At 47.0% G+C, this 18,476-nt stretch overlaps 1 protein-coding gene across 1 annotated transcript; it reads left to right on the forward strand.

The window, feature by feature from the left end:
• Nucleotides 1–724: 724 nt before the first annotated feature.
• LOC146768515 (tonsoku-like protein) lies at nt 725–18,387 on the forward strand. The gene is made up of 5 exons (XM_085572739.1): nt 725–803; nt 4,506–4,601; nt 7,816–7,958; nt 15,160–15,433; nt 17,685–18,387. The coding sequence occupies exons 1-5, from the start codon at nt 761–763 to the stop codon at nt 17,816–17,818; spliced, it is 690 nt and encodes a 229-aa protein (XP_085428865.1). The 5' UTR covers nt 725–760; the 3' UTR covers nt 17,819–18,387.
• The last annotated feature ends 89 nt before the right edge of the window (nt 18,388–18,476 follow it).

Consider the following 18,476-nt stretch of genomic DNA (forward strand, 5'->3'; position numbering starts at 1 on the left):
ATGAACTGGGATGAACTGGGAGGGACTGGGATGAACTGGGATGAACTGGGGATGAACTGGGAGGGACTGGGATGAACTGGGAGGGACTGGGAACAAACTGGGAGTGAACTGGGAGTTACTGGGATGGGGATACTGGGATGAACTGGGAGCAAACTGGGAGTTACTAGGACTGAACTGGGAGTTACTGGGATGAACTGGGAGTTACTGGGAGTGAACTGGGATGAACTGGGAGTTACTGGGAGTTACTGGGATGAACTGGGAGTTACTGGGAGTTACTGGGATCAACTGGGCTGAACTGGGATGAACTGGGAGTTACTGGGAGTGAACTGGGATGACCTGGGAGTTACTGGGATCAACTGGGAGCTACTGGGATGAACTGGGATGAACTGGGAGCCGCCAGGGGGCGCCCCCCTCCCGGCACCGCCCCCAGGGCCGGGCGGAAGCGCCTTTTCCCGCCTCACCAAAGGGGCGGGACTTCACCTCCACCGACCAATAGCAGCGTCCTCTCCCTCCTCTCCGGGCGTTGATTGGTTCGCGCGGCGGCGCTCAGCCAATCAGCGCGCGGGGGAGGCGTGGTCGGGACGGAGGCGGCGCGGGAGATCCGCCGTGATCTTTTCCCGCCTCACCAAAGGGGGCGGGACTTCACCTCCACCGACCAATAGCAGCGTCCTCTCCCTCCTCTCCGGGCGCTGATTGGTCAACCGGGCGGCGCTCAGCCAATCAGCGCGCGGGGGAGGCGTGGCGTGGGCGAGCGGCGGCGATGGCGGCGGCGCTGAGCGCGGAGGCGGCGCGGGAGATCCGCCGTGAGTCGGGGCCGGGATGGCGCCGAGCGGGGGGAACGCGGCTGCGGAGGGGCTGCGAGAGGGGCTGGAACCGGGCTCGGGCCCCCGCGGGGCCCCGGGAGCCGCTCCCGAGCCGGAGCCTCCGCGGGCGGCCCCGCGCTGCCCCCGCGGCTTGGCTCCCTCGGGCAGCCGAGAGCGGCAAAACCCTCAGGGGTAAAAGCATCAACTCGGGGATTTCCAGTCACTTAAACCCCTCCCAAAAACTCCAAATCCCCTCAGGGGTAAAATCCTCAACTCGGGGGTTTTCAGTCACTTAAACCATTCCCAGGAGCTGCAAATGCCCTCAGGGGTAAAATCATCAAATCGGGGATTTCCAGTCACTTAAACCCCTCCCAAAAACTCCAAATCCCCTCAGGGGTAAAATCCTCAACTCGGGGGTTTTCAGTCACTTAAACCATTCCCAGGAGCTCCAAATCCCCTCAGGGGTAAAAGCATCAACTCGGGGCTTTGCAGTCACTTAAACCCCTCCCAAAAACTCCAAATCCCCTCAGGGGTAAAATCCTCAAATCGGGGATTTCCAGTCACTTAAACCCCTCCAAAAACTTACTCCAAATCCCCTCAGGGGTAAAATCATCAAATCGGAGATTTCCAGTCACTTAAAACCCTCCCAAAACTTACTCCAAATCCCCTCAGGGGTAAAATCCTCAACTCGGGGGTTTTCAGTCACTTAAACCATTCCCAGGAGCTCCAAATCCCCTCAGGGGTAAAATCATCAAATCGGGGATTTTCAGTCACTTAAACCCTTCCCAAAAACTCCAAATCCCCTCAGGGGTAAAATCATCAAATCGGGGATTTTTGATCACTTAAACCATTCCCAGGAGCTGCAAATCCCCTCAGGGGTAAAATCATCAAATCGGGGATTTCCAGTCACTTAAAACCCTCCCAAAAACTCCAAATCCCCTCAGGGGTAAAATCATCAAATCGGGAATTTGTAATCCCTCAAACCCCTCCCAAAACTCCAAATCCCCTCAGGGGTAAAATCCTCAAATCGGGGATTTTCAATCACTTAAACCCCTCCCAAAATTTACTCCAAATCCCCTCAGGGGTAAAATCATAAAATCGGGGATTTTTAATCCCTCAAACCCCTCACAAATATTTAAATTTTCAGTTTGGGGCTTTTCAATTCCTCAATCCCCTCAGGAATGATTAAATTTTCAATTTGGGGCTTTTTAATCCCTCAATCCCCTCACAAATGTTTAAATTTTTAATTTGGGGATTTTTAATTCCTCAATCTCCTCACAAATGTTTTGAATTCTCAATTTGGGGCTTTTTAGTTGTTCAATCCCCTCACAAATATTTAAATTTTTAATTTGGGGCTTTTCAATCCCTCAGGAATGTTTAAATTTTTTCCCCCAGGGCTTTTTAATCTCTCAGATTCCTCAGGAATGTTTAAATTTTTGATTTGGGGCTTTTTAATTCTTCTATCCCCTCACGAATGTTTGAATTTTTAATTTGGGATTTTTCAATTCCTCATACCCCTCCAAAGATCTCCAAATCTCCTCACAAATGTTTAAGTTTTTTTTCCCCGAGTTTTTCAATCCCTCAATCCCCTCAGGAATTTTTATATTTCCAATTTGGGGCTTTTTAATTCCTCAAAACCCCTCACAAATGTTTAAATTTTTAATTTGGGGTTTTTCAATCCCTCAAACCCTCCCAAAAACTCCAAATCCCCTCACGAATGTTTTAAATTCTCAATTTGGGGCCTTTTAGTTCTTAATCCCCTCACAAATATTTAAATTTTTAATTTGCGGCTTTTCAATCCCTCAGGAATGTTTAATTTTTTTCCCCCAGGGCTTTTTAATCCCTCAATCCCCTCACGAATGTTTAAATTTCCAATTTGGGGCTTTTTGATTCCTCAATCCCCTCACGAATATTTCAATTTTTAATTTGGGGCTTTTTAATCCCTCAATCCCCTCAGGAATGTTTAAATTTTTAATTTGGTGTTTTTAAATCCCTCAAACCCTCCCAGGAGCTCCAATTCCCCTCAGGAATGTTTAAAATTTTAATTTGGAGCTTTTTAATCCCTCAGGAATGTTTAAATTTCCAATCTGGGGCTTTTCAATCCCTCAAACCCCTCACAAATGTTTAAATTTCCAATTTGGGGTTTTTCAATCTCTCAAACCCTCCCAAAAACTGTAAACCCCTCACGAATATTTTAAAGTTTCACTTCGGGGCTTTTTAACTCCTCAATCCCCTCAGGAATATTTAAATTCTTAATTTGGGGCTTTTTAATCCCTCAATCCCCTCACAAATATTTAAATTTCCAATTTGGGGCTTTTTAATTCCTCAAACCCCTCAGGAATGTTTAAATTTTCACTTCAGGGCTTTTTAATTCCTCAATCCCCTCATGAATGTTTGAATTTTTAATTTGGGGTTTTTTAATTCCTCAATCCCCTCACAAATATTTTAAATTTCCAATTTGGGGCTTTTTAATTCCTCAATCCCCTCAGGAATTTTTAAATTTTTAATTTGGGGCTTTTTAATTTCTCAATCCCCTCACAAATATTTAAATTTCCAATTTGGGGCTTTTTAATTCCTCAAACCCCTCACAAATGTTTAAATTTTCAATTTGGGGTTTTTCAATCCCTCAAACCCTCCCAAAAACTTCAAATGCCCTCAGGAATATTTTAAATTTTCACTTCAGGGCTTTTAAATTCCTCAAACCCCTCACGAATATTTAAATTTTTAATTTGGGGCTTTTCAATCCCTCAGGAATGTTTAAATTTTAATTTGGAGCTTTTTAATTCCTCAATCCCCTCACGAATATTTAAATTTCCAATTTGGGCCTTTTCAATCCCCCAAACACCTTGGATTTTTGTGGAATTCCCCGAGTTTTTTTGGGAATTCCTTGGATTTTTTTTTTTTATTTTAATCTCCTGGATATGTTTGGAAATTCCCTAGATTTTTTTTTTTTTTAATTCCCTGGATTTTCTTGGGAATTCCTTGTATTTTTTTTTTTGTTTAATTTCCTGGATTTTTTGGAAATTCCCATGATTTTTAAATTTCCTGGATTTTCTTGGGAATTGCCTGGATTTTTTTTGGGAATTCCTTGGATTTTCTTGGGAATTTCCTGGATTATTTTGTAATTACCTGGATTTTCTTGGGAATTCCTTGGATATATATATTTTTTAAATTTCCTGTATTTTTTTGGAAATTCCCATGATTTTTAACATTTCCTAGATTTTCTTGATAATTCCCTGGATTTTTAGGAATTCGCTGGATTTTTTTTGCAGAATTCCCTGGATTTTCTTGGGAATTCCTTGGATTTTTTTTTTTTAATTTCCTGGATTTTTTTTTTTTAATTCCCTGGATTTTTAAAATTTCCTGGATTTTCTTGGGTATTTTCTGGATTTTCTTGATAATTCCCTGGATTTTTAGGAATTCCCTGAATTTTCTTTGCAGTTCCCTGGATTTTCTTGGGAACTCCCTGGATTTTTGTGGCAATTCCTTGGATTTTCTTTGCAATTCCCTGGATTTTTTTGGCAATTCCTTGATTTTTATGGCAATTCCCTGGATTTTTGCAATTCCTTGAATCCTTTTAGCAAAAAACCTCCCAACCCCCCGCTGCGAATCCCTTAAAAACCCTTCCCAGCCCAAATTCCCGCTGGATTTTCCCCAAATTTATTAAATTTATTTTATTTTTTTGGGAATCGTGTCCGGCAGAGCTGGAGAAATCCAAGGAAAAGTCGCAGCGGGACGGGAACGCCGCCGAGGAAGCGGCAGCCTGCAACCGCCTCGGGGAGATCCTGGCCGAGCACGGTGAGAGATCCCGGAATTTGGGAATGAAAACCGGGAATTCCAGCCGGGAATCTGGGAATGGAAACTGGGAATGGGAATGGGGAACTGGGAATGGGAAAGTGGGAATGGGAAACTGGGAATGGGCTGGAGAGATCCTGGCCGAGCACGGTGAGAGATCCCGGAATTTGGGAATAAAAACCGGGAATTGCAGCCGGGAATCCCGGAATTCCGACTGGGAATGGGAATGGGGAACTGGGAATGGGAATGGGGAACTGGGAATGGGAAAGTGGGAATGGGAAAGTGGGAATGGGAATGGGAATGGGCTGGAGAGATCCTGGCCGAGCACGGTGAGAGATCCCGGAATTTGGGAATGAAAACCGGGAATTGCAGCCGGGAATCCCGGAATTCCGACTGGGAATGGGAATGGGAAACTGGGAATGGGAATGGGGATGGGAAACTGGGAATGGGAATGGGCTGGAGAGATCCTGGCCGAGCACGGTGAAAGATCCCAAAATTTGGGAATTCCAACTGGGAATGGGAATGGGGAACTGGGAATGGGAAACTGGGAAACTGGGAATGGGAAACTGGGAAACTGGGAATGGGAATGGGCTGGAGAGATCCTGGCGGAACACAGTGAGAGATCCCAAAATTTGGGAATAAAAACTGGGAATTCCAGCCGGGAATCCCAGAATTCCGACTGGGAATGGGAATGGGGAACAGGGAATGGGAATGGGGAACAGGGAATGGGAATGGGGAACTGGGAATGGGAAACTGGGAAACTGGGAATGGGAAACTGGGAAACTGGGAATGGGAAACTGGGAAACTGGGAATGGGAATCCCGTGCTCGGGGTTGGGAATTCTGGGCTCAGGGTTTGAATTCCAGGATCAGGGTTGGAATTTCAGGATAGGGATGGAATTTTGGGATCAGGGTTGGGAATCCCGTGCTCAGGGTTGGGAATTCCGGGCTCAGGGTTGGGAATTTTGGGATCAGAGTTTGGAATTCCGTGCTCAGGGTTGGGAATTCCAGGCTCAGGGTTGGAATTCCAGGCTCAGGGTTGGAATTCCGGGCTCAGGGTTGGGAATTTTGGGATCAGGGTTGGGAATTAAGGGCTCAGGGTTGGAATTTCAGGATCAGGGATGGAATTTCGGGATCAGGGTTGGGAATTCTGGGCTCAGGGTTGGGAATTCCGGGATCAGGGTTGGGAATTCCGGGATCAGGGTTGGAATTTTGGGATCAGGGTTGGAATTCCAGGCTCAGGGTTGGGAATTCCGGGATCAGGGTTGGGAATTCTGGGCTCAGGGTTGGGAATTCCGTGCTCAGGATTGGAATTTTGGGATCAGGGTTGGGAATTCCAGGCTCAGGGTTGGGAATTTCAGGATCAGGGTTGGAATTCCATGCTCAGGGTTGGGAATCCCGTGCTCAGGGTTGGAATTTCGGGATCAGGGTTGGAATTTCAGGATCAGGGTTGGAATCCCGTGCTCGGGGTTGGAATTTTGGGATCAGGGTTGGGAATCCCGTGCTCAGGGTTGGAATTTTGGGATCAGGGTTGGGAATCCCGTGCTCAGGGCTGGGAATTCTGGGCTCAGGGTTGGGAATTCCGGGCTCAGGGTTGGGAATTTTGGGATCAGGGTTGGGAATTCTGGGCTCAGGGTTGGAATTTTGGGATCAGGGTTGGAATTTTGGGATCAGGGTTGGAATCCCATGCTCAGGGTTGGGAATTCTGGGCTCAGGGTTGGGAATTCCAGGCTCAGGGTTGGGAATTCCATGCTCAGGGTTGGAATTTCGGGATCAGGGTTGGGAATCCCGTGCTCAGGGTTGGGAATCCCGTGCTCAGGGTTGGGAATTTTGGGATCAGGGTTGGGAATTCCGTGCTCGGGGTTGGGAATCCCGTGCTCGGGGTTGGAATTTTGGGATCAGGGTTGGGAATTTCAGGCTCAGGGTTGGGAATTCCGGGATCAGGGTTGGAATTTTGGGATCAGGGTTGGGAATTCCGGGCTCAGGGTTGGAATTTTGGGATCAGGGTTGGGAATCCCGTGCTCGGGGTTGGGAATTCCGGGCTCAGGGTTGGAATTTCGGGATCAGGGTTGGAATTTTGGGATCAGGGTTGGAATTTTGGGATCAGGGTTGGGAATTCCATGCTCGGAGTTGGAAATCCAGTGCTCAGGGTTGGAATTTCGGGATCAGGGCTGGGAATTTTGGGCTCAGGGTTGGGAATCCCGTGCTCAGGGTTGGAATTTTGGGATCAGGGTTGGGAATTCCATGCTCAGGGTTGGGAATCCCGTGCTCAGGGTTGGGATTTTGGGATCAGGGTTGGAATTCCATGCTCAGGGTTGGAATTTCCGGATCAGGGTTGGAATTTTGGGATCAGGGTTGGGAATCCCGTGCTCAGGGTTGGAATTTTGGGATCAGGGTTGGGAATCCCGTGCTCAGGGTTGGAATTTTGGGATCAGGGTTGGGAATTCCAGGCTCAGGGTTGGGAATTCCGGGCTCAGGGTTGGAATTTCGGGATCAGGGTTGGAATTTTGGGATCAGGGTTGGAATTTTGGGATCAGGGTTGGGAATTCCAGGCTCAGGGTTGGAATTTTGGGATCAGGGTTGGAATCCCGTGCTCAGGGTTGGAATTTTGGGATCAGGGCTGGGAATCCCGTGCTCAGGGTTGGGAATTCCGTGCTCAGGGTTGGGAATTCCATGCTCAGGGTTGGAATTTTGGGATCAGGGCTGGGAATCCCGTGCTCAGGGTTGGGAATTTCGGGATCAGGGTTGGGAATCCCGTGCTCAGGGTTGGAATTTTAGGATCAGGATTGGGAATTCCATGCTCAGGGTTGGGAATTCCAGGCTCAGGGTTGGGAATTCCGGACTCAGGGTTGGGAATCCCGTGCTCAGGGTGGGAATCCCGTGCTCAGGGTTGGGAATTCCATGCTCAGGGTTGGGAATCCCGTGCTCAGGGTTGGGAATCCCGTGCTCAGGGTTGGAATTTCGGGATCAGGGTTGGGAATCCCGTGCTCAGGGTTGGGAATCCCGTGCTCAGGGTTGGAATTTCGGGATCAGGGTTGGGAATTCCGTGCTCGGGGTTGGGAATCCCGTGCTCGGGGTTGGGAATCCCGTGCTCGGGGTTGGGAATTCCATGCTCAGGGTTGGGAATCCCGTGCTCAGGGTTGGAATTCCGGGATCAGGGTTGGGAATTCCATGCTCGGGGTTGGGAATCCCGTGCTCCTGCCCCCTCTGGAATTGCAGGCCGTTTTCCGGAGGCGCTGGAGCAGCACCGCCGGGAGCTGCGGCTGCTGCGCGGCGCCGGCGACGCCCTCGGCGCGGCCGTGGCGCACCGCAAGGTGGGCGAGCGCCTGGCCGAGCTGCAGCGCTTCCCCGAGGCCCTGCAGGTGAGGAAAAACGGGAATTTGGGGAATTTCTGGGAATTCCGGGAGGTTTGGGAACGTTACAGGGGGTTTGGAGGGGTTCGGGATGGGTTTGGGAAGGGAAAACGGGAAAATCGGGAGCGCCCGGTTGAGGTGCAGCGCTTCCCCGAGGCCCTGCAGGTGAGAAAAAAATGGAATTTTGGGAATTTTTGGGAGTTTTGGGAATGTTGAGAGAGATTTTTGGGAATTTTGGGGAGTTTTGGGAATGTTAGAGGGGGTTTGGAGGGGTTTGGGATGGGTTTGGGAAGGGAAAATGGGAAAATCGGGAATGCCCGGTTGAGGTGCAGCGCTTCCCCGAGTCCCTGCAGGTGAGAAAAAATGGAATTTTGGGAATTTTTGGGAGTTTTGGGAATGTTGAGAGAGATTTTTGGGAGTTTTGGGATGTCGGAGGGATTTTAGAGGGATTTGGGGGGATTTGGAGGGAATTTGGAAGGAGGAAATTGGGAAAATGGGAAAATCGGGAGCGCCCGGTTGAGGTGCAGCGCTTCCCCGAGGCTCTGCAGGTGAGAAAAAATGGGAATTTTGGGAATTTTTGGGAATTTTGGAAATTTTTGGGAATGTTAAAAGAGATTTTTGGGAATTTTTGGAATGTTGGAGGGATTTTAGAGGGATTTGGGGGGATTTGGAGGGATTTGGAAGGAGGAAAATTGGAATAATGGGAAAATCAGGAACGCCCGGTTGAGGTGCAGCGCTTGCCCGAGGCCCTGCAGGTGAGAAAAAATGGGAATTTTGGGAATTTTTGGGAATGTTGAGAGAGATTTTTTGGGAGTTCTGGGATGTTGGAGGGAATTTAGAGGGATTTGGAGGGAATTTGGAAGGAGGAAATTGGGAAAACGGGAAAATCGGGAGCGCCCGGTTGAGGTGCAGCGCTTCCCTGAGGTCCTGCAGGTGAGAAAAAATGGAATTTTGGGAATTTTTGGGAGTTTTGGAAATTTTTGGGAATGTTAAAAGAGATTTTTGGGAATTTTTGGAGTGTTGGAGGGATTTTAGAGGGATTTGGGGGGATTTGGAGGGATTTGGAAGGAGGAAAATTGGGAAAATGGGAAAATCGGGAGCGCCCGGTTGAGGTGCAGCGCTTCCCCGAGGCTCTGCAGGTGAGAAAAAATGGAATTTTGGGAATTTTTGGGAATGTTGAGAGAGATTTTTGGGAATTTTGGGAATGTTGGAGGGAATTTAGAGGGATTTGGAGGGAATTTGGAAGGAGGAAATTGGAATAATGGGAAAATCGGGAGCGCCCGGTTGAGGTGCAGCGCTTCCCTGAGGCCCTGCAGGTGAGAAAAAATGGGAATTTTGGGAATTTTTGGGAACGTTAAAAGAGATTTTTGGGAATTTTGGGAATGTTGGAGGTATTTTAGAGGGATTTGGGGGGATTTGGAAGGAGGAAATTGGGAAAATGGGAAAATCGGGAGCGCTCGGTTGAGGTGCAGCGCTTCCCTGAGGCCCTGCAGATGAGAAAAAAATGGAATTTTGGGAATTTTTGGGAGTTTTGGGAATGTTGAGAGAGATTTTTGGGAATTTTGGGGAGTTTTGGGAATGTTACAGGGGGTTTGGAGAATTTTGGGATGGGTTTGGGAAGGGAAAACGGGAAAATCGGGAGCGCCTGGTTGAGGTGCAGCAATTCCACGAGGCCCTGCAGGTGAGAAAAAATGGAATTTTGGGAATTTTTGGGAATGTTGAGAGAGATTTTTGGGAGTTCTGGGATGTTGGAGGGAATTTAGAGGGATTTGGAGGGGATTTGGAAGGAGGAAATTGGGAAAATGGGAAAATCGGGAGCGCCCGGCCGAGCTGCAGCGCTTCCCCGAGGCCCTGGGGGTGAGAAAAAATGGGAATTTTGGGAATTTTTGGGAATGTTGAGAGAGATTTTTGGGAGTTTTGGGATGTCGGAGGGATTTTAGAGGGATTTGGAGGGAATTTGGAAGGAGGAAATTGGGAAAATGGGAAAATCGGGTGCGCCCGGTTGAGGTGCAGCGCTTCCCCGAGGCTCTGGGGGTGAGAAAAAATGGAATTTTGGGAATTTTTGGGAGTTTTGGGAATGTTGAGAGAGATTTTTGGGAATTTTGGGGAGTTTTGGGAATGTTAGAGGGGGTTTGGAGAAGTTTGGGATGGGTTTGGGAAGGAAAAATGGGAAAATCGGGAGCGCCCGGTTGAGGTGCAGCGCTTGCCCGAGGCCCTGCAGGTGAGAAAAAATGGGAATTTTGGGAATTTTTGGGAGTTTTGGGAATGTTGAGAGAGATTTTTGGGAGTTTTCGGATGTCGGAGGGAATTTAGAGGGATTTGGAGGGAATTTGGAAGGAGGAAATTGGAATAATGGGAAAATCGGGAGCGCCCGGTTGAGGTGCAGCGCTTCCCTGAGGCCCTGCAGGTGAGAAAAAATGGAATTTTGGGAATTTTTGGGAATGTTGAGAGAGATTTTTGGGAGTTTTGGGATGTCGGAGGGATTTTAGAGGGATTTGGGGAGATTTGGAGGGATTTGGAAGGAGGAAATTGGGAAAATGGGAAAATCGGGAGCGCCCGGTTGAGGTGCAGCACTTCCCCGAGGCCCTGCAGGTGAGAAAAAATGGGAATTTTGGGAGTTTTGGGAATGTTGAGAGAGATTTTTGGGAATTTTGGGGAGTTTTGGGAACGTTACAGGGGGTTTGGAGAATTTTGGGATGGGTTTGGGAAGGGAAAACGGGAAAATCGGGAGCGCCCGGTTGAGGTGCAGCGATTCCATGAGGCCCTGCGGGTGAGAAAAAATGGGAATTTTGGGAATTTTTGGGAATGTTGAGAGAGATTTTTGGGAGTTTTGGGATGTTGGAGGGATTTTAGAGGGATTTGGAGGGAATTTGGAAGGAGGAAATTGGAATAATGGGAAAATCGGGAGCGCTCGGTTGAGCTGCAGTGCTTCCCCGAGGCCCTGGGGGTGAGAAAAAAATGGAATTTTGGGAATTTTTGGGAATGTTGAGAGAGATTTTTGGGAATTTTGGGGAGTTTTGGGAATGTTAGAGGGGGTTTGGAGAATTTTGGGATGGGTTTGGGAAGGGAAAACGGGAAAATCGGGAGCGCTCGGTTGAGGTGCAGCGATTCCCTGAGGCCCTGCAGGTGAGAAAAAATGGGAATTTTGGGAATTTTTGGGAATGTTGGGAATGTTGAGAGAGATTTTTGGGAATTTTGGGATGTCAGAGGTATTTTAGAGGGATTTGGGGGGATTTGGAGGGATTTGGAAGGAGGAAATTGGGAAAATGGGAAAATCGGGAGTGGCCGGTTGAGGTGCAGCGCTTCCCCGAGGCCCTGCAGGTGAGAAAAAAATGGAATTTTGGGAATTTTTGGGAGTTTTGGGAATGTTGAGAGAGATTTTTGGGAATTTTGGGGAGTTCTGGGAATGTTAGAGGGGGTTTGGAGAATTTTGGGATGGGTTTGGGAAGGGAAAACGGGAAAATCGGGAGCGCCCGGTTGAGGTGCAGCGTTTCCCCGAGGCCCTGCAGGTGAGAAAAAATGGAATTTTGGGAATTTTTGGGAATGTTGAGAGAGATTTTTGGGAGTTCTGGGATGTTGGAGGGAATTTAGAGGGATTTGGAGGGAATTTGGAAGGAGGAAATTGGAATAATGGGAAAATCGGGAACGCCCGGTTGAGGTGCAGCACTTCCACGAGGCTCTGCAGGTGAGAAAAAATGGAATTTTGGGAATTTTTGGGAATTTTGGAAATTTTTGGGAATGTTGAGAGAGATTTTTGGGAATTTTGGGAATGTTGGAGGGATTTTAGAGGGATTTGGGGGGATTTGGAGGGATTTGGAAGGAGGAAATTGGAATAATGGGAAAATTGGGAGCGCCCGGTTGAGGTGCAGCGCTTCCACGAGGCCCTGCAGGTGAGAAAAAATGGGAATTTTGGGAATTTTTGGGAATGTTGAGAGAGATTTTTGGGAGTTTTGGGATGTTGGAGGGATTTTAGAGGGATTTTAGAGGGATTGGAAGGAGGAAAATTGGGAAAATGGGAAAATTGGGACTGCCCGGCCGAGCTGCAGTGCTTCCCCGAGGCTCTGCAGGTGAGAAAAAATGGGAATTTTGGGAATTTTTGGGAGTTTTGGCAATGTTGAGAGAGATTTTTGGGAATTTTGGGAATGTTGGAGGGATTTTAGAGGGATTTTAGAGGGATTTGGAAGGAGGAAATTGGAATAATGGGAAAATCGGGAACGCCCGGTTGAGGTGCAGCACTTCCCCGAGGCCCTGCAGGTGAGAAAAAAATGGAATTTTTTTTTGAATTTTTGGGAATTCTGGGGAATTTTGGGAATGCTGGAGAGGTTCCCTGAGGCCCTGGATGTGAGGGAGAATCAATTTTCCCAATTTCCCATTTTTTCCCCCCATTTTCTGTGCAGCACCAGTGGCAGCGCCTGGTTCAAGACTCAAAATTTCCCAATTTTCTCCCAATTTTTCCCCAATTCTCTCTCGATTTTTCCCGATTTTCTCCCAATTTTCATTGAATTTTCCCCCAAATTTCCCCCAATTTTCCCTGAATTCTCTCCCAATTTTCTGCCCATTTCCTCCCAATTTTTCTCAATTTCCTCCCATTTTACTTCCATTTTTCCCCAAATTTCCCCCAATCTTTCCTCCAATTTTTTCCCAGTTCCTCCCCATTTTTCCCCAATTTCTCCTGAATTTTCCCCAAATTTTCTCCCAATTTCCCCCCATTTTCCCCCCAGTTTTCCTCCAATTCTCACCCAATTTCCCCCAAATTTTCCCCAATTTTCCCTGAATTCTCTCCCAGTTTTTTCCCAATTTCTCCCAATTTTCCCCTGAATTCTCTCCCAATCTTGTCTCTATTTCCTCCCCATTTTTTTCAATTTTCTCCAAATTTTCTCCAAATTTCTCCCGTTTTTTCCCAATTTCTCCCAAATTTACCCCATTTTCCCCCCAAATTTCCCCAATTTCTCCCCAGTTTTCCCCGAATTCTCTCCCAATTTTGTCTCTTATTTCCTCCCCATTTTTCTCAATTTTCTCTGATTTTCTCCCAATTTTTCCCCCTTTTTTCCCATTTCTAACCAAATTCCCATTTTTTCCCCATTCCCAATTTCTCCCAATTTCCCCCCAAATTCTCTCCCCATTTCCTCCCCATTTTTCTCAATTTTCTCCAAATTTTCTCCAAATTTCCCCCTGCTTTTTTTCCCAATTTTTCCCATTTTTTCCCACTTTCCCCCCAAATTTTCCCCCAATTTTCCCCCAATTTCCCCAAGATCTCTCCTAATCTTGTCTCTATTTCCTCCCCATTTTTCTCAATTTTCTTCGCATTTTCTCTGATTTTCTCCCAATTTTTTCCCAAATTCCCCCATTTTTTTTTCCATTTTCCCATTTTTAACCAAATTCCCATTTTTTCCCCATTCCCAATTTCTCCCAATTCCCCCCCAAATTTCCCCCAATTTTCCCCCAAATTCTCTCCCCATTTCCTCCCCATTTTTCTCAATTTTCTCCAAATTTTCTCCAAATTTCTCCCGTTTTTTCCCAATTTTTTCCATTTTTTCCCAATTCCCTCCAATTTCTCCCAATTTCTCCCAAATTTACCCCATTTTCCCCCCAAATTTCCCCAATTTCTCCCCAATTTTCCCCGAATTCTCTCCCAATTTTGTCTCTTATTTCCTCCCCATTTTTCCCAATTTTCTTCAAATTTTCTCCCAATTTTCTCCAATTTTCTCCAAATTTCTCCCGTTTTTTCCCAATTTTTCCCAAATTTACCCCATTTTCCCCCCAAATTTCCCCAATTTCTCTCAATTTTCCCCCAAGATCTCTCCCAATCTTGTCTCTATTCCCTCCCCATTTTTCTCAATTTTCTTCGCATTTTCTCCGAATTTTCTCCGAATTTCTCCCAATTTTTTCCCAATTTCCCCCATTTTTTTTCCCATTTTCCCATTTTTAACCAAATTCCCGTTTTTTCTCCCCATTTTCCAGCACCAGCGGCAGCACCTGCTGGGGGCTCGGCGCCTCGGCGACGCCGTGGAGCAGCAGCGCCTGGGCCAGGGCTCAGCATTGCCCAATTTTTCCCAATTTTCCCCAATTTTCTCCCAATTTTCTCCCAATTTCTCACAATTTTCCAAATTTCCCATTTCCCCCCACTTTTCCTCCAGTTTTCCCCCAAATTTCTCCAAATTTCTCCCAATTTTCCCCTAAATTTTCCCCATTTTCCCTCAAATTCTCTCCCCATTTCCTCCCCATTGTTCTCAATTTTCTCCAAATTTTCTCCAAATTTCCCCCTGCTTTTTTTCCCAATTTTTCCCATTTTTTCCCAATTTCCCCCCAAATTTTCCCCCAATTTTTCCCCAATTTCCCCCATGATCTCTCCCAATCTTGTCTCTATTCCCTCCCCGTTTTTCTCAATTTTCTTCGCATTTTCTCCGAATTTCTCCCAATTTTTTCCCAAATTCCCCCATTTTTTTTCCCCATTTTCCCATTTTTAACCAAATTCCCGTTTTTTCTCCCCATTTTCCAGCACCAGCGGCAGCACCTGCTGGGGGCTCGGCGCCTCGGCGACGCCGTGGAGCAGCAGCGCCTGGGCCAGGGCTCAGCATTGCCCAATTTTCCCCAATTTTCCCCAATTTTCTCCCAATTTTCTCCCAATTTCTCACAATTTTCCAAATTTCCCATTTCCCCCCAATTTTCCTCCAGTTTTCCCCCCAAATTTCTCCAAATTTCTCCCAATTTTCCCCTAAATTTTCCCCATTTTCCCTCAAATTCTCTCCCCATTTCCTCCCAATTTTTCTCAATTTTCTCCAAATTTTTTCCAAATTTCCCCGTTTTTTTTCCCCAATTTTTCCCATTTTTCCCCAATTTCTTCCAATTTTCCCCCAAATTTTCCCCCAATTTTTCCCCAATTTCCCCAAGATCTCTCCCAATCTTGTCTCTATTTCCTCCCCATTTTTATCAATTTTCTTCGCATTTTCTCCGAATTTCTCCCAATTTTTTCCCATTTTTAACCAAATTCCCATTTTTTCCCCATTCCCAATTTCTCCCAATTCCCCCCCAAAATTCCTCCAATTTCCCACAAATTCTCTCCCCATTCCCTCCCCATTTTTCTCAATTTTCTTCGCATTTTCTCCGAATTTTCTCCGAATTTCTCCCAATTTTTTCCCAAATTCCCCCATTTTTTTTCCCCATTTTCCCATTTTTAACCAAATTCCCGTTTTTTCTCCCCATTTTCCAGCACCAGCGGCAGCACCTGCTGGGGGCTCGGCGCCTCGGCGACGCCGTGGAGCAGCAGCGCGCCTGGGCCACCATCGGCCGCACCTTCCTGCTCATGGCCGAGGCCCCGGAATTCCCGGAAATCCCGGAATTCCCGGAATTCCCGGAAATCCCGGAGAGCCCCGAGCCAGCCGAGGGCACCTCGGGAAATTCGGGAATTCCTGGGAATCGGGCGCTGCGCCGGGCGCTGGCGGCGTTCCAGAGCAGCCTGGACATCGTGGACACGCAGCTGGAAGGTGCCAACCCGGGGGATTTTGGGGAATTTCGGGAATTTCGGGAATTTTTGGGAATTTTTTCGGGGATTTTGGAGAATTTTCCAGGAATTTTTGGGAATTTTTTGGGAATTTTTGGGTTTTTTTATGTGGCATTCCAAAGCAGCCTGGACATCGTGGAGATGCAGCTGGAAGGTGCCAATCCAGGGGATTTTGGGAATTTTGGGAATTTTTGGGGATTTTTGGGGATTTTGGGGAATTTCGGGAATTTTTGGGAATTTTCCAGGGATTTTGGGGAAGTTTTTGGGAATTTTGGGGAATTTTTTGGGAATTTTTGGGGTTTTTTGGGGCGGCGTTCCAGAGCAGCCTGGACATCGTGGACACGCAGCTGGAAGGTGCCAATCCGGGGGATTTTGGGGAATTTTGGGGATTTTTGGGGATTTTGGGGAATTTTTCGGGGATTTTGGGGAATTTTTCAGGAATTTTTGCGAATTTCTTGGGGATTTTTGGGAATTTTCCAGGAATTTTGGTGAATTTTCCAGGGATTCTTGGGAATTTTTGGGGTTTTTTGGGCGGCATTCCAAAGCAGCCTGGACATCGTGGACACGCAGCTGGAAGGTGCCGACCCGGGGGATTTTCGGGAATTTTGGGGATTTTTGGGGATTTTTTGGGGATTTTTGGGAATTTTCCAGGAATTTTTGTGAATTTTTTGGGAATTTTTGGGTTTTTTTGGGGCGGCGTTCCAGAGCAGCCTGGACATCGTGGAGACGCAGCTGGAAGGTGCCAATCCATTTTTGGGGATTTTTGGGGATTTTTGGGAATTTTTTCGGGGATTTTTGTGAATTTTCCAGGGATTTTTGGGAATTTTCCAGGAATTTTGTGAATTTTCCAGGGATTTTTGGGAATTTTTGGGGTTTTCTGGGCGGCGTTCCAGAGCAGCCTGGACATCGTGGACACGCAGCTGGAAGGTGCCAGTCCGGGGGATTTTGGGGAATTTTGGGGATTTTTGGGGATTTTTGGGAATTTTCCAGGAATTTTGGGGAATTTTCCAGGGATTTTTGGGAATTTTTGGGAATTTTGAGGAGTTTTTGGGGAAATTTTTTGGGAATTTTTGGGGTTTTTTTGGGGCGGCGTTCCAGAGCAGCCTGGACATCGTGGACACGCAGCTGGAAGGTGCCAACCCCGGGGATTTTGGGAATTTTGGGGATTTTTGGGAGAATTTTGGAATTTTGGGAGAATTTGAGTCATTTTGGAGGAATTTTTGGGATTTTTTGGGAGTTTTTAGAGGTTTTTTGGGATTTGGGGATGATGCCGCCTCTTCCCGGCATTTCCCATCCCAAATCCCCAAATCCCCAAATTCTGATCCCAAATCCCAAATTTCCAAAATTCCAGATCTGAAATACCAAAATTCCAATCCCAAATTCCCAAATTTTGATCTCAGATTCCCAAATTCCCAATTCCAAGTCCTGCATTTCTGATCCCAAATTCCCAATCCCAAATCCTGGAATTCCCTGAATTCTGCTCCCAAATTCCCAAATTCCAGATCCCAAATCCCGGAATTCTGATCCCAAATTCCAAAATTCCAAAATTCCATATGCCAAATCCCAAAATTCCCAAAATTCCCATCCCAAATCCCCAGATCCCAAATCCTGGAATTTTCGTCCTGAATCTGGGAATTTCAATCCCAAATCCCCAAATTTTCTTCCAAAATCCGGGAATTTTGCTCCCAAATCCCAAAATTCCATATCCCAAATCCCAAATTCCCGATCCCAAATCCCCAAATCCCAAAATTCCCAAAATTCCCATCCCAAATCCCAAAATTCAGATCCCAAATCCCCAAATTCCCAAATTTCCCATCCCTAATCCCCAAATTTCGATCCCAAAATTCCCATCCCAAATCCCCAGATCCCAAATCCTGGAATTTTCGTCCTGAATCTGGGAATTTCAATCCCAAATCCCCAAATTTCCTTCCCAAATCCGGGAATTTTGACCCCAAATCCCCAAATTTTGCTCCCAAAATTCCAGATCCCAAATCCCGGAATTCCAATCCCAAATCCCAAATCCTGGAATTTGGCTCGCAAACCGCAGAATTCTCATCGAAAAAACCCCAAAATTTGGACTCCAAATCCGGGAATTTCGCTCCCAAATCCGGGAATTTCGCTCCCAAATCCGGGAATTTCGCTCCCGAATCCGGGAATTTCGCCCCCAAATGCCCAAATCTCGCTCCCAAATCCCGGAATTCCCGGAATTCCCGCTGTCATTCCCGATTTTCCAGGCGTGGTGCCGCCCCGGGAGCTGCTGCGGATGCGGAGCCGCCTCCTGCTCAACCTGGGCCTGGCGCAGGAATCCCTCGGGAATTTCGGGGAGAGCTCCCGGCTGCTCCAGCACAGCGCCCAGCTGGCCACGTGAGAATCCCGGAATTCCAGGAATTTCGGGAATTCCGGGAATGCTGGGAATGCTGGGAGGGAAATTTGGGGGGTTTGGAGGGATTTTGGGGTTTAAAATGGGATTTTTGGGGGTTTTGGGAAGGGATTTGGGGGTTTGGGAGAGGATTTGTGGGAATTTTGGGAATTTTGGGGAATTTTGGGAATGCTGGCAGGGAATTTTGGGGGGTTTTGAGAGGATTTTTGGGGTTTTGGAGAGGATTTGTGGGAATTTTGGGATTCATTTTGGGAATGTCGGGAATTTCGGGGAGAGCTCCCGGCTGCTGCAGCGCAGCGCCCAGCTGGCCACGTGAGAATTCCAGGAATTCCGGGAATTTTGGGAATTTTGGGAATTTGGGGGGTTTGGAGAGGATTTCGGGGGGCTTTAATGGGATTTTTGGGGTTTAAAATGGGATTTTTGGGGTTTAAAATGAGATTTTTGGGGGTTTTGGGAAGGGATTTGGTAATTTGAGAGAGGATTTGTGGGAATTTTGGGAATTCCGGGAATTTTGGGAATGCTGGGAGGGAAATTTGGGGGGTTTGGAGGGAATTTTGGGGTTTAAAATGGGATTTTTGGGGTTTAAAATGAGATTTTTGGGGGTTTTGGGAATGGATTTGGTAATTTTGGAGAGGATTTGTGGGAA

Source organism: Lonchura striata, chromosome 2 (assembly GCF_050655825.1).
Source record: "Lonchura striata isolate lonStrDom1 chromosome 2, ASM5065582v1, whole genome shotgun sequence".
Lineage (NCBI taxonomy): Eukaryota > Metazoa > Chordata > Aves > Passeriformes > Estrildidae > Lonchura > Lonchura striata.

Bases quoted from the DNA above. Each gene is read 5' to 3' on its own strand.
- LOC146768515 (XM_085572739.1), top strand. From the start codon at position 761: ATGGCGGCGGCGCTGAGCGCGGAGGCGGCGCGGGAGATCCGCC. The intron at 4,602-7,815 runs GTGAGAGATCCC...CTGGAATTGCAG, and splicing joins GGAGATCCTGGCCGAGCACG to GCCGTTTTCCGGAGGCGCTG. The intron at 15,434-17,684 runs GTGCCAACCCGG...CCGATTTTCCAG, and splicing joins CGTGGACACGCAGCTGGAAG to GCGTGGTGCCGCCCCGGGAG.